The sequence below is a fragment of the Lithobates pipiens genome, unplaced genomic scaffold (genome assembly GCF_037356315.1).
Source record: "Lithobates pipiens isolate NorthernLeopardFrog02 unplaced genomic scaffold, aLitPip1_a1.2 Scaffold_10, whole genome shotgun sequence".
NCBI lineage: Eukaryota > Metazoa > Chordata > Amphibia > Anura > Ranidae > Lithobates > Lithobates pipiens.
The window spans coordinates 170,732,766-170,745,983 of record NW_027507686.1 but is presented as its reverse complement, the minus strand read 5'-3'; the positions used below and the strand labels follow the sequence as shown (position 1 = coordinate 170,745,983).

The window sequence follows — 13,218 nt, the reverse complement described above, 5'->3', positions numbered from 1 at the left end:
ATTTATTAGTGGATCCTCGTCAAACCGTTGTGTATTTATTGAATAGTTCTCTGCGATACCCCATTTTGTTCATCAGTTACATTAAGCTCCGGAAGAAGCTTTGAGAGACGCAAAACATGCCGAGCCTAGAGTATAACAACGCCACTCAATCCTCATTGATGTCTCACTAGTGTTGGATTATTTTGTATATTTTTCCTCTGGATAATCACATGGATGCTCCACGATTATGAGAGTTTGTATAATAGAATTAAGTGATAACACAATTGAAGAACTATTGATGTGGATATCTGATATTTCTTTTATGTACTGACTGTTGTTTTTGTAATAATTTTGTAAATAAAATGTTTTAATTATTCAATTGTTTACAATTTAGGCCTAAAAAGTCCATAGCCCCAAAAATATCTTCTCTTTTCTCCATATTTGTTTCACATTCTAGCTAGATGGAACTTTAGACCCACATTTCTAACCTTGCTGCGCCCTTTATAGTCCATTCCCATGGCATCCATGATGGTAAAAATATATAAATGTGCTTCACCAAGGGTGTTTTTTTGAGAAAAAGAGCGGACCTCTTTGATTTGCTCTACATACCCCTGTTTCTCCTTTAGGCCTATTTGCAAGCTCACCACTGTTTAAATGATCCAAAAATGTAAATTAATTATAGAAGACTTCTCACATCCTTTAAGAAACGTATCTCCAAATCCCAACCATGCCACCTAATTTCTGCTATTGATGGATTATTTTTTCATGGATGTTTATTCTAAGCTGTCACTCTCATCTCCCAGAGTTGAAAACAGGATCTGGGGATAGAGCAATACCTTCTCCACCATTCTTCGGTCATTAAAAAGACGCATATCAAAAGTCCCTTGCCATGCACATGCAGCCCAAATTTTCACCCCCATACATTGGCATCAGCATTGGGTGCCGCCTTTAAAGGAATGGTTTGTGTGATTAAATAAAGTAGTGCAGAACCTATCCATGTCTCATTTCACAGTCTTTCGCTCTTCATTAAAAAATGGGCTTGTTGGTTCCAATACCAAACCTCTGCTCAATATAAAGCCACAATGTCTGCCACTTGTGCAACCTCAACAATTGTCCTGTTCATGTCCCCATCCCTTAAATCCCCAATGTATCCATTAATACACTCTCCCGCTGAGAGCTGTGTTTATGTTAGAAAATTCTGAGATGCCTCCTCCCTTCTCCCAAATAACCCCCCCCCCCTCCTTTTTTTGTTCATCGCCTTCTGTCGTATTTTTGTTTCTCTTTGATCTTTTTCCTCTGTGCTCCCCTTGCCATGGGTGAATATTCCCAGAGATAGCCAAGTTAAGGAAGTTCACTCTCTCTTTAAAGATTTGGTTATCTTATTTTTTTAAAACCCATCGCACCCTTTATATACCATACATTTTCTTGTGCAACCCACACATCCTTCATGTGAACATCCTTACTATCAGACCGACAACCTTTTATTTTTATTGTTTGTTATCTTCTGGGATGTACTCACGCTAATGCTGTACATTTGACATATCAGAAGCAATGGTGTACTTTTTTTCATTGTTTATATGTGCTATACTTGGCATGTTTACCTTCTAAAAGCTACTTAGATTGTGACATCAGTTTAATGACCACATGTGTCATGTGACTGTGAGCATGTTTTTGTCTTTCTGTATTCTATGTCGAAAATAAAACCTATATGGAACTAAAAAGAAATCTGATCCTATCCTTATCCGGACAAGCACAAGACAGGTGTGCCCTTTTTCATCCCTTTTATTGAACACAGCTTTTGAAACACAGCTATTGGGTAACGCTAAGCCCCACAAGTGAGCCCTCTTTACAGATGATCTATTATATATTACTGTTCCAACCTCCTTTTTACCCAATCTAGCAAAAATAAATATGGAAGCGCACACTAGGAGACAAATCTGTCTAAGAAAATGTGGACCAATTGGCTCCAGCTTGTATTCTACCAAGCTAAGCCTCTCTAACACGTTTTACCCTCTAATCGATTAAGACCATGAGAGTGTAAATCAAGTTAGAGGGGTGTGACTTGGGATGAGACAAGCGGCTGGACGAGGCCCTCTGGGAGCTGGCATCCAGCAGTCGTTATATTCACCAGGATAACACTATGGGGCTTGGAACAGTGCTTTTTATTTTGTATGGGTCACCTCTTTACCCAACCTGTTTAACTACTTGACCTCTGGAAGATTTTACCCCCTTCATGACCAAAGCATTTTTTGTTATTCGGCACTGAGCTTTTTCACAGAAATAGAGTTTTCTTTTGGTGGTATTTGATCACTACTCGGATATTTTTTGCGATATAAGGTAAATGAAAAAAGACAGAACATTTTGAAAACCATATTTTTTACTTTACTTTACTCTGCTATAAAACATATCCAATAAAATAATTAAAAAATCTAATTTCTTCATGAATTTAGGCTAAAATATATTCTGTTACATGTCTTTGGTAAAACAAAATCCCAATAAGTGTATATTATTTGTTTTGCATGAAAGTTATAAGGTCTGGTATAGATACTGGAATTTTTATTTATTGATTTTTTATATACTAGTAATGGCAATGATCAGCGACTAATAGTGGGATTGTGATAGGCAATCTGACACTAGCTGACACTGGAAAGCTGGGAAGCTTCAGAGCTTCTGAAGATGCCCAGTGGGGCGAAATGTACGCCAAGTACAAGTAAGGAAAGTAAGGAAAGTCAGTGGCGATATACACAGCCGACCCACACGCTCTGGTGGCCATTTGGAATTTTATCCTGCTTTTATGGTTCTATGCCAATGTAAATGCAATTACGTTTTAATAAAATAAAATAAAAATATATTAGACCATGGATATTTTTCTCAACCTTTCCTACATGACATGATTTAACTGATGACCAAATCAGGATCTATATTGGAGGAGAGGAGGAGGTCAAAGTGAGACTATAGATCTATACCCTATATATATATGGGAATACCATACACCAGGGATATGCAATTAGGGGACCTCGGGCTGTTACAAAACTACAAGGACCATCATGCCTCTGCCTCTAGGTGTCATGCTTGTGGCTGTCAGAGTCTTGCTATGCCTCATAGTAGTTCTGCAATAGCTGGAGGTCTGCTAATTGCATATTCCTGCCATACACTGTTTTTTGGAAAAGTGAAGGAGGAAGCAAGGAGACTTTTTATAAGAGCAGTGCCTGTCACACAGCTAACGTTGTTGAGTAGGGGGACCATGTCTGTGTAATGCCTCACGGGAACAGAAGTCACCTATTTACACGGAATAAGCACAAAGCCCTTTTTGTCACAACTTGTTTGAACACAGTTGATATTTTTGGACTTTATGAACTGTATAGGAGCATAAAACTGTGTTTTATGAGTTTATATTAGGGCAGCTGTAATATTTATTGGATTCATACTACAGGGTACACAGCACCTACATTGCAGCAGCAGTCTAATCAAATTTAACTTAATAGGTTTAATCATCTAAATGTATTTTCACATTCAATTTAACCATAGTTCAGGTGCATTTCTATTACTTAATACTGTCTAGTATTACATTACTTTCAAACTTTGATCATTAATATTTCCTCCCTTGATCTCCAAACACTTCAGTCACACATTTTAAAATATATGCAAGGCTCTAGAGAGAGCAGAAATGCCTGCAAGACATTGTAGGCTCTCAAATCATCCGGTGGAATGGATGCCCCCAATCTTCTGAAATATTGTAGGGCAGTCCAATTGGTGTCATTACAGTATTGTACTGGTTACTCTCAATCATTGCAATTAAATTACTCTACAAGCTAACCAGGAACACAGACTTAAAGTAGTTCTAAATGCTGAATATTTTTGTTTTACCTTAATGCATTATCAGCAGCCCCCCACCTTTCCTTATATTTACCCGATGTGTGATGTAAGGGGGAAGACTGTGGTGTAAAGGGGAGCTCTGTGGACTCTTGTATAAGGGATGGGGGCTCTGCTGACCAGAGACCCCCTTACATGAGTGTTTCTCTTTACACCAGAGTCCACAGCATCCCCCCTTACATCAGAGTCCTCACAGTTCTCCTTTACATGAGAGTTCACAGTGTTCCCTGCAGAGGAACCCTGTAGACTCTGATGTAAGGAGGAACTCTGTACTGGATTATAATAACATGACCTTCATGTAAATGAAGAAAATATGTTTTTTAAATATGTATCTTAAGCATATAATAGCACTAGCTATGTCAGCACATGTCTGATCTTTGGAGAAGAGCAGGCTGAATTCCCAGCACAGCCAGCAAATCGATTCATTGATTAAGACCTTGAGAGCACGCTGTGCTCTCATTCCTAGTGTGGGTGGTCAGTTTTAAATCAGTGGGACTGGTAGGGACACCAGGTATTGCACACAAAGGAAGCAACACAAAGAGAACAGGATACTTTTTCATACAAGTATATGGTACAGCAGGCACATATCAGGAATATGAAATGTTGAGGTAACATATTCTTTAAGGTGTGCTTTGCCTTTAAAAGTTGCCCACTAAAGCCAAGTGTGATTATTCTTTTATTAGTGGGGGAAAAAAAACAACCCTGGAGGCTAAACTTGCATTGCACTGAAACTACGATGTGTCCAATGGCTAGAATCCATGGCTCACTCAAAACCATTTAAACCCCACTTCCCTATAGCAATCATATAATCATTAATGGTTAGCTGCATTTTAAACCCTCCCAAAACAATCCCATAGACAATGCTGGTAAGTGCCATTTTAAAAAACCTTATCAAAACAATCCTGCAACCATTCGTGGTTGCTGGTACCTTAAATCTTCTCACAAAACAATGCCATGACATTGGTGGGAAGTGGAACTTTAACAACTCCCCCAATAAAGCTTTTCTCTGCTGCACCCCCTTTCTTCTCTAACTTGGTTACCTGCATCAATCCTTCATTGAGAGAGGAAGGTGCCAGCTCTCTAATAAAAGAACAAACAGGGTGGTGGATTATGATTTTCTAAGGGTCAATGCAATTGTCACTGAGCACACTGGCTCTGGTTCAACAGCACTCCAAAAAGCAGGACCACCATCAGGAAAAAGAGAATGGACCCAGAGTTGAGAGTTCACACACATACAATGAGAGCACTAAGAAAACGTCCAAGAGTCCAAGGGGTCACTCTCCCCTTCATCAGGGCCTGAAGGATAAGTTTACCTTTTACAAAAAAATATATATAAATGCACATCTTTTTGCAGGTAAAAACCATCAGCAGATCACGGTTGCCATACGGTTTGAGTGCTCTCATTGTATGTGTGTGAGCTCTCAAATGAAAACAGTAGTATTGTACTGTATTGGCTCTGTGCCTTTAGCGTATGATCTCTGTTGTATAATGACAATGGAATCATGTGCACAAACTGAAAAGAAAGGCTGTTTTTAAACATCCACTTTGAATAACTGCTTCACTAGCATCGGTTTTACTGCTATGACTGGTAGAGAAGGTGCTAAAGTCACCTGGTGAGGGATGAGACATGGAAGTTGCCACTGCTTACATTTTTATTTAAAGTTGTAGTCTATGGGCTTGACATTATCTTATATCCTTTATTTTTTTTTTTTTTTTTTTTTTTTTTTCCAAAAAGAATTTATTGAAGTTTCCAATAGTATAAGAACAGTCGATACACAATGTATCCATACAAAAGGAAAGAAAACCATAGTGCAAAATAAGAACACAGATAACAACATGAACTGCAATTGGTTACAAACCCCTCTTATTATATAATGCGATTTACACCGTGAACAGTATCAATCATAAGCTAAAGGATCGAGCAGGTTTACCCGGTAGGACCCCTTGCGGGTGGTCGGGGATTGTAGCGTAAACAGTTCAAAGTGGACACTGTCAGGGTTTGCCATCGTTTGCGGGTGTAGTCACGTCCCTGGGGGAACGTGGCGATGGATGAGGGCAAGGGGGGAATGATAAAACTGTCGGGCGATAATACGGTACGTGGGGCCAAAACAAATGGGTAAGCAGTTGACTGGAACCAGTCAGTCGGGCCATGAACATGGTCATCTGTGTCTGAGCTAACTTCCCACCGGGGGGGAGTCAGTGGGATTTCAGGAGATGTGGGAAAAAGTGAAAGGGGCAGGTATGGGGGGGACAGGGGGATGGGAAGGGGCGGGGAAAGGGGCGGGGGGGGAGGGGTGTCAAACAAGCGTCGTTGTAAAGGTGTATACGATCGTCCGCTTGGGTTCCTTTCTAATGAGGGAGACTCGCAGAAAAGCAAGGGAAAACTAAACACAAGAGGACTAGCCCTACTTGGGCCAGCGCCAGGTCATGTGGCAAAACACACAAGGGTTGATTGGAAATGTACTCAATAAGGAGAGTTATCCAAAGAAAAAAGGCAGCCATAATCCCGAAACTGTGTCCACTTATCCCAGGTCCGTGCAAACTTCTGTGGGGAGTCACGGGCAATGTGGATGAGCTCCTCCATTTCTGCTATTTTTGCTACTTTGTTTAGCCAATCATTAATGGAGGGGACGTGGGGGGAGCCCCAATGGATAGGGATGCAGAGCTTGGCGGCGTTAAGGAGGTGTAGAGTCAGTGATTTCAAGTAAAGGCGTGTGGGGGCAGAGGAGTGATGGAGAAGCATGCAAGCCGGTGTATATTCTATCGTGCTACTGGTGATGGTGCTAGCTATCCTATGGACTCGTGTCCAAAATGTTTGGATTTTGGGACAAGTCCACCATATATGCAAGAGCGATCCCCCATCGTTTAAGCATCTCCAACATTTGTTAGGGACGTCAAGATTGAATTTATGCAACAGTTCAGGCGACCTGTACCATCTAGATAGAAGTTTGAAGTTATTTTCCTGAGTGTGGACGTTCAGCGAGCCTTTGTGTGTGTAAATCAAAATCCTATCCCAGTCGTCGTCAGAGAGGTCTATTTGCAAATCTTTTTCCCAGGCCTGACAAGCTTTCCAGTCCTTCGGAGAGGCGGACTGAAAGAATAGGGAATAGATTATAGAGATTAAGTGTCGTTGAGGAGTGTTTTGGGAGCAGAGACTTTCAAATACTGTTAATCGCCTAGACAAGTTGCCATCTGCGTTTTCCGATCTAAGGAAGTGGCGAATTTGGAAGTATGTCCACATAGGGCAGGGGGGGCAGTCATCCTTGGTAGGGAGGGCGCTACATTCCAGCAGATCCCCATTGCTAAAAAAGTGATGGGCCTGGACTTCCTGGTGCACCCAGCACTCTTTGAGAAAGTTGTTAGACATTCCCGGGGGGAAGGCTGGGTTGAGTCGGATGGGTGTGAGAGGACTCAGGGTGGAGGATATCTTGAATTTACGGCACGCTTCCCTGAAGCTAGTCAGAGTAGCACTTACAAGGGGGTGGTCTTTAGACATTTTGGAAACGCTGGCTGAGGGGATCCACGGGGCGTTTTTGATGGGTATGGCAGAGAGTGAGTCGTCTATGTGGACCCAGTCCTTATCCCCTAAGCGGGTGGACCAGTCCACTATTCTAACCATATGGCAGGACAAGTAATAATTTTTGAGGTCAGGGAGGCCGATTCCACCTGCGTTCTTGGGGAGCGTGAGCTGGGAGTAGCTGATCCTAGGGCTCTTGTGTTTCCACAGAAATTGGGTAGCTAGGCGTTTAATGAGTCGAAAGAAGGAGGGCGGTAGTTGGATGGGGATAGTTTGTAAAAGATAGAGAACTCGTGGGAGAACATTCATTTTGAGAATTGCTGCACGACCAAACCACGAGAAGTGGGATTTGTCCCATTTCCGTAAGTCTTCGGCAATGGTTCTAGAAAGGGGGAGAAAGTTTCTAGCGAAGAGATCGTTAAGGCGCGTGGGAAGCTGTATCCCCAGGTATGTTATAGCTTCTCTTTGCCAGGAGAACGGGAATGAGCTTTGGCATTGGGAGACTAACACATCAGGCAATGTGACGTTCAGAGCGCTAGACTTGGAGAAGTTTATCTTGAGATTGGAGATACGGCCGAAGGTTTCGAAATCTTTTAGTAGATTTGGGATCGTTACTAAAGGGTCACTGAGGAAAAGCAGGATGTCATCTGCATATGCGGCTAATTTATGGGTACGCCCAGCCACAGAGATTCCTTTAATATTTTCGTTTGTCTGAATACGTCTGAGCAGGGGTTCTAGTGTCAGGATAAGTAAGATGGGGGAAAGCGGACAGCCCTGTCTCGTTCCGTTGCGGATGGGGAAGGCATTTGACAGGCGGCCATTAACTCTTATGCTAGCAGTCGGGACTGAATAAAGGGACATGATAAGATTGATCATTTTTTCAGGTAATCCCAGGTGACGAAGTACCGCCTCCAGATAGTCCCAGGCAAGCCTGTCAAATGCCTTCTCCGCATCCAGGGACAGGAAGAATCCCTTCTGATTTCGGGACGTAAGCCAGTGGTGTAAATTAATGGCCTTGGTAGTATTGTCCCTGGCTTCCCTACCAGGGACAAAGCCCACTTGGTAATTTCCTATCAGGGAGGGGAGGAAGGGGAGTAGGCGGTTAGCCAAGATCTTTGCAAAGAGTTTTATGTCCGAATTGAGGAGGGAAATAGGCCTATAACTGGCAGCTGAGGAGGCATCTTTACCTTGCTTGGGGATGACCGTTATATGTGCTTCTAAAAGCCTATGGAATGGAGTGGGCGTATTGTTTAGAGAGTTAAAGGCACTAAGAAAGGGAGTTACTAAGGCGTCAGTGAAGGTCTTGTAATAAGGGGCGGAGAAGCCGTCAGGACCTGGACTCTTACCCGGCTTCAATTGTCCGATAGCCTGTCTCAGTTCCAATTCGGAGATGGATTTGTCAAGTTCAGAGGCCTGATCTCTGTATAATTTATCGGGGCTAAATTGATCAAGAAACTGGGAGATGAGGGTCTCCCTTTGTCTCTTTGTAGAGCTAGAAGCAGAGGGACAAGGTAAATTATACAGGTCTCTGTAATAGCGTTCGAACTGGGCAGCTATGTTCTCCGAAGAAGTATGAGCTTTTCCCGACGAGTCGGTTATAGTGTGTACATTTGTGGAGGCCTTTCTAGTGTGTAAGGCACGGGCTAGAAGTCTACCGCATTTATTACTTTGTTTGTAGAACAGCTTTTGGCTCAGGACTAGTTTACGACGGGCTTTATAGTTTAATGTCTCTAAAAGAAGTTTTCTGGTGTCAGTCAGATCTTGGAGGGTATCTTGAGCTAGCGATTGTTTATGGGACCGTTCAAGCCTATGGATTTTTTGTACCAACTCCGAGGTTTTAGCTTGGTTTTCTTTTTTCCTGATAGCAGAAAGCTCAAGAAACTTTCCCCGTATCGTGCATTTGTGGGCTTCCCAGGTCGTTATAGGCGAGATCGAGGGGTCTACATTTTCACGGAAAAAATGAGCCAGGCTAGAATTAATGAGGTTAATGTTAACCTCCGAGGAGAGTAGAGAGGCGTCCAGACGCCAGATCTTTGTGGCCTGTCTCTGGTGTGGAAGGGTAAGTAGAATCGAAATGGGGTGGTGGTCAGCTATAACAAGAGGATCAATCGTGGCGGCTTTGAGGAGGGGAAGGTCCCTCTGGGAAATAAATAGGTAATCCAAACGGGAGTACTTATTGTGTGGGGGCGAGAAGAAGGTGTAATCTTTGTCGTTGGGGTGTAGGGTGCGCCAGGAGTCATGCAAAGTGAGGTTTTGTAATAGGGTTCTAATTTGCCGCAAGTTTCGATAGGGGAGGGATGAGGTACCTGATGAGGAGTCTAGGAGAGGTTGTAGCGTTACATTAAAGTCCCCACCAAGGATGAGCAGCCCCTTCCCGAAGCTTGTCAAGAGTTCTGTAACTGAGCGAAAAAAGCTTAATTGAGCAATGTTGGGGCTATAGATATTTGCCAAGGTGACAGGGATGTTATGAAGGCGTCCTTTTAGGAAAACCTATCTCCCTTCTGGGTCAATGAGGGATTCCTCCAAGTGCCAAGGTATATGTTTTGCTAGAAGAATAGAGACACCCTTAGTTTTTGCCAAAGGGTTGGTAGAGTGAAAGACCGTGGGATATTTACGACTTACAAGGTTGGGTATATGTTTGGTGCAGAAGTGGGTTTCTTGAAGAAAGATAACGTCTGCCTTTTGCTGTGACATCAGGCTCAGGACTTGGCTGCGTTTTTCAGGCACGTTAAGGCCTTTCACGTTTTGGGATACTATTTTCAGAGTAGCAGGGCGGGCACCTGTGTTTGAGGCGTGCATAGTGTAGAAGGAAGGATGGGTAATGTAGCGTGAATCAACCAAAATTGGGTCTCAAACCTCAGTGATAGCGTCACAGAGAGGGAACAAATTAAACAGTTGGCAGAATAGCGGAGATAAAGGCTTACTGGCCTCTATGTGGTGTGGAGGAGACCGGAGAGAACAAAATTAAGGGGAAGGGGGGAAAAGCAGGAGGTGGGACGGGCCTACAGGGGAGAAGGGGGGAACAAGGAGTGTGGGGAGGCAGAAGGGGAGGAGGGGAGGGGAGGAGAGGGAACAGTAAGTACCGGAGGGCTGGGTAGCCGGCTACCTTACCCTGACTGGAGTCGGGAGATCCGGGTGTGGTCAACGGTCGGAGGTACCGTCCGTCGAGTGGGGGAGTAGAGGGTGGTCCGGGTCAAGTCCTGATCGGGGTCGGTCCAACGGGAGTCCTCAGATATATCCATGAAGGCACAAGGGAGCCTGCTAAAAAAAAGTTAGGGCAGAGGGAACAGAAAGAAAATAAGTACCGGCGGAGCACAACACAGGAGAATGACATGAGGCTAAGGGACAAGGGCAGAGGCAATCCGAGTGTAAAAACAAAGACATGTCAGAATGATTAACCAACATTAGGCCTGATAGGTGAGATAACAGTATAAAGCAATATAACCTACACCTAGCAGGGGGTGTCCCCAAAGTACTATGCTCTTCTATGTTTATCAATAAAACAAACAAAACCTGTATCCCACCATACAAATAAGAACATACGTAATTTTTCTCACTTTAAGAAAGGAAACATAAGAAACAACAAGTTAAGTAACTGCTAACATAGTGGATTATTCTGTCGTAAGGGAAGATAAAAAAAAAAAAAAAAAAAAAAGGGGGGGGGGAAGGGGGGGGGGCGTGGGGGTGAAACAGATCAGGATTGGGAATCAAAGAAGCGACTTCACTCTGCCGATATAGCTAGGACAGTCATATAAGAGCGTAGTCACACTGAACTAGGCAGGAGAGAGTTAGAGTCCAGAAGAACTTCAGGGCATGCAGGAATGTACGTTTCAGGCCCGTCAACTGACATAGGCAAACGGATATTTCTGTGAGGGCCAAAAGTGAGAAGATTGCACTGGGGGGGGGGGATAAAAAATAAAAAAAAAATAAAATAAAAATAAAAATAAATAAATAAATAAATGAAAAAATAAAATAAAATAAAATAAAATAAATTGAAAAGGGAGGGGGGGGAGCAGTAGCCGAATAGGTGAAAGCCCCTGTAAAGGTTAAAGAGCAATGTAAAAATCACATGGGATTAATGACTCAGGGGCAGTCTGGTCTGGCTCGCCTGTGAGCGGGGGATGCAGTGGGACTTGCATGCGATCTGTCCTCCCGGTTCCTTGGCGGTAGTGGCCTAGGTGAAGATGATCTGCGTCTTCTGATGTGAAATTCCTCCCTTTCAGGAATGGTATCCATTGAGGAGGTTCTCTGGAGCTGGGTAGGACGGAAAGCCTTGTACCAATCTGGAAGATCGACAAGCGGAATCTGAAGTGTGTCGCAGAACCTCGCCAATTCCTCAGGGACCCTCAGGATTGCAGTGCGACCTGCCGCTGTAGCAGTGAGGCCAAATGGGAACCTCCATTTATATTGGACCCCTTTACGGCGAAGGACATCCAGCAGGGGGCGCAGGTCCCTTCTATTCTGGAGGGTTACAGGTGATAAGTCCTGAAAAATGTTGATCTCAGAACCCTGGTATAGGAGATGGCGTCTGTCCCTGGCTCTTTTCAGGATGTCCTCTTTGACTCTGTAATTCACTAGGCAACATACAACATCCCTGGGGGGATCAGTGTCCCTGCCCCTGGGTCTCAAGGCCCTGTGCAGTCTCTCATATTCAATAGGTGACTCCGAAGGTCTGCCTAGTAGATCATTAAAAAGTTGAATGGTGACCTGTGCCAGTTGTGCCTGCTCGACAGATTCGGGGATGCCTCTTACCCGTATGTTGTGACGGCGTCCTCTGTTGTCAAGGTCCTCCATGTACCGATTGACATCCCTTAACTGTGTATTATAGGAGAGGGAGGAGTGCTGGAGCTGTGATATGGCAGTGTCATGGCGGGCTGTTGTTTCCTCCACTTCCGCCATTCGGGCGTGCATGGCGTGGATGTCTCGTCTGAGGTCTGTGATTACCGCTGTTAGCGAATTCTTGATGTCCGCAGCCACATCTCTGAGGTCAGCCATGGTAAGGGTATTCCTGCCCGGCGGGCTTTCCGCTGTGTGCGAGCGCGCAGTGGATGGCGGGCTCCTGTCAGGAGAGGGCTCCTCTGCGTAGGCCTGAAGTGAGGCCTCGGCCTCGCGTGAGCGGGGCCGAAAAAGTTCCGGGATGCCGCGGCCGATCGGAGCGTCGGAACCCCTCGGGGATCTAGAGCGGGACTGGGAGCCTTGTCCCCTTGATTTCCCCATCGTGAGCGAAAGGTAGGCAGCTAAATAGTAGGCTTGAGGACTCCCGCGGACGGAGCTGGTTTAGAAGGCAGCCATCTCGTCCCGGCACCAAGCCACGCCCCCTATATCCTTTAATTACTAAGGTGCTTAGCTTGAAATGGCATGTACCCAGTGAAGTTTGAAAAATCTGAAGGCCCATCCTGCATACTTTGTTCTAGGTCAATGACTAACTAGGTAGTGAATTCAAAATAAGAATGGCAGTCTTGAAGCTTGCAATTTTAAAAGTAACAGAAAGAAAATGTACTGTATGTATTCACCACATACCTCAATCCCTGTAATGGCTTAAAGGCTAACTCCAGCTTTCTATTAAAGTAGAACCTTAATCAGAAAATGATGTCCTGCTAGATCACTTCAGGACATTAAAAATAGTGTTTAAAATCCAGTAATACACTGTCGCACCCTGCTCTAAACATGCTCAGTTGCTCTCTAATTTTAGGCATTGTACTGAATTTCTAGAGGCTGATCTGTTTGACAGCCTAAATATTTACTGCTGTTCAGAGGCTCTGGGCTTCAGCAAAATGGCAGGAGGCAAGGAGAAACGGGAACAATGCTGGAGGCAATGTACGCACACACTAATTTTAGTAGCATAATTA

General features: G+C 44.1%; 1 protein-coding gene across 3 annotated transcripts in view; it reads right to left on the bottom strand.

The window, feature by feature from the left end:
* CHID1 (chitinase domain containing 1) overlaps window positions 1–13,218 on the bottom strand; it is a 924,523-nt gene that overhangs the window by 359,689 nt on the left and 551,616 nt on the right. For 2 of the 3 annotated variants that reach the window (XM_077459791.1, XM_077459781.1), the window contains exon 11: window positions 10,481–10,630. The exons of the other annotated variant lie outside the window; for it this stretch is intronic. In XM_077459791.1, the coding sequence (XP_077315917.1) occupies window positions 10,481–10,630 (150 nt within the window). The remainder of the gene's footprint in view (window positions 1–10,480; window positions 10,631–13,218) is intronic. 3 annotated transcript variants of the gene reach the window in all.